The 2,414-nt window shown below is 62.4% G+C and overlaps 1 protein-coding gene across 1 annotated transcript in view; it reads left to right on the top strand.

The window, feature by feature from the left end:
• Nucleotides 1–904: 904 nt before the first annotated feature.
• The window catches only part of BTBD2 (BTB domain containing 2), a gene marked incomplete at its 5' end in the record, with an annotated part of 15,077 nt that continues 13,567 nt past the window's right edge, over nt 905–2,414 (top strand). The window contains 1 exon segment of the mRNA XM_006172232.2: nt 905–1,024. Within this exon segment, the coding sequence (XP_006172294.2) occupies nt 905–1,024 (120 nt within the window).

Raw genomic sequence — 2,414 nt, 5'->3', positions numbered from 1 at the left:
CTTCTGGGCACGGCTGTCCACGCCGCGGCTGCTGTGGGGGCCCCTCTCAGCGGCTGGTGGCAGTGGTGGCGCTCTCCCGCACCCCCCAGGGCCTGGTGCTAATCCGGCCCCTTGCCCAGGGCCCTCGAGTGTCCCCTGCATGCCTCGAGCTGACCAGGCTGGGGGTTGAAACCAAGGTCACCACTGGGACCCAGCTTTTCTCACTCTTTATTGCCAGAGGGGATGTGTGCTCACTAGAGAGAGAGACAGAGAGACAGCACCCACACTGGGCGTGGGCACCTTGGTCCTTTCCTGCGTTCTCCATCCCGTCAGGACTCAGGGACACGCACATGCTTCCCTGTGCGTTCTTAGCAGCTGGGGTCGGGATTTGAACCACTGACCTCAGGGGCTTCCAATGCCCTGTGCACGGCGTAACCACTGCACTGCAGGACCGGCCTGGGGTGTGCGTGTGGATTTTTATTTAAGAATTACTTACTGGAACCAGCAGGTGGCCTAGTGGTTAAGGCGGTGGAGTCCCTCGTGGCCAGCCATGGTTCGAGTCCCAGACTCGGTCGCTTGCTCTCTCCCTTTCTCATCCTGTCTCTGGGAGCTCCTGTGTCCCGTGGCCGCGTCACAATAACCAAGTAGATTAAATGCGCCGGACCAAGGCCACGGCATGTGTGCACGGCCGGGCTGTCTAGGAGGTGGTGGGTGGTGAGTGTGGACCCTGTCCTGGGGGGCCCAGCCCCACTGTTCAGTACAGTGTCACCCCTGGGCCGATGCTGCCCACGGGACGCAGCGTCACGGCTCCGCCTTGCGCACTGCCGCGTGGAGACACAGTCCCCGCCTGGCCCCGGCCTGGGGGGACGCGGGGGCTCCCCGATACTGTGCAGGCTGCAGCACTCACCCCGGTCTCCCCCACCAGGTTCGTGCTGGCCGTGGGCAGCGCCGTCTTTGACGCCATGTTCAACGGGGGCATGGCCACCACGTCGTCCGAGATCGAGCTGCCCGACGTGGAGCCCGCCGCGTTCCTGGCCCTGCTCAAGTAAGCTGCCCGGGTCCTCTGAGCCACGCCGGGCAGCAGGGCCCCGCCCGCGCCCACCCGGCCGCGGACGCTCCTCCATCGAGCTGCCGGGCGGGGGTGGGCCCCACACGTCTCCCGCTCGCTCTCTGTCCTTTCCATTGAATTGTTTTATGTGCGGTTGCTTGAGACGCCGGACTTCACCTGGCCCACCACGGTTCAAGTCCCGGACCTGGCGGCGTGCTCTGCCTCTCCTGTGAGCGTGCGCGCCCTGCAGCAAATGTAAAACGAGTAATGGGGCCAGCAGGTGCCGTGATGCTATGGTGCTGGCCTTGCACTTGGCCGGCCGCAGTTCGAGTCCTGGAGCCGACAGCCTGAAACACGCAGGCCACGTCTGTGTGTGCACGTGTGTGCACGCGTGTGCGTGCCGCAGTCCTGAGAGAATGGAGGAGCGGGGACTGCAGCGTGGCCATACCCCCGGGGGGTGATTTCTCACTTTCTGTCTCTCCGGTGAGCGCACCTGCATGGTAGCAAAATTCTCTCTTAAAAAAAGTTGAATGCAATGTTTTAAATAATTATTTTATTTATTGTCATCATCACTATTATTTAAGAAATGTCTTTTTATTTAAGAAATATTTGTAACTTTATCTATTTTAATTTGACTAGAGAGGGACAGAGAGAGAGAAAGCGAGAGAGCAAGCTGCCAAGTCTGGGACTCGAACCATGGTTGGCCATGTGGGAGTCCAGCGGCTCTAACCGCCACGCCACTGCCGGCCCCTTGTCATCATTATTTGTTTAATTTGACCAGAGACACAGAGAGAGGGAAAGCGAGAAAGCAAGTCACCAGGTCGAGGACTCGAACCGTGGTTGGCCACGTGGGAGCTCAGCACCTTGGTGACCACGCCACCTGCTGGGTCCACCGCCCCATGGTTTCTAATTTTGCAGTGGTCACCCGCACTCCGTCTCCCGCCCTGCTGGGATTTGGGGCGCCTGTGTGCCGGGGTGGTTCTCAGGCCTCCAGGCCCCGCGCTGGAACCACACGGCGCATGTGCGACCCGGCCGCCACCTCCCACCAGCCCTGGCCGCTCCTCCCCGAGGCCTGGGGCTGGCTCTTCCCCCACGGGCGCGCGTGGCCGCGCCCCACACTCTCCCATGTTCGTTTCCTTTTTTTAAAGTAAAGAAAAAACCAGTTTTTTCCTTTCCTGGGAGACAGACGCCAGCAGGTCCGCAGGCCGTGCCCACCCCCACCGCAGGGTCCCGGCCCCGCTGCACCCAGTGAGCAGGAGGGGACCCTGGGCACCTCCGCCGCCTCCCACCGGCCTCAGGCCCTGCAGCGCGCCCACCCGGTGCACATGGCGCCCGCCCGGCTGTCCCCGCAGGGAGGACTGTCCCCGCAGGGAGGGTTCGGCGGCCT

Source organism: Tupaia chinensis, unplaced genomic scaffold (genome assembly GCF_000334495.1).
Source record: "Tupaia chinensis unplaced genomic scaffold, TupChi_1.0 Scaffold149964_2, whole genome shotgun sequence".
In the NCBI taxonomy this organism is placed as follows: Eukaryota; Metazoa; Chordata; class Mammalia; order Scandentia; family Tupaiidae; genus Tupaia; species Tupaia belangeri.
This window is presented reverse-complemented; position numbering and strand designations above follow the sequence as displayed.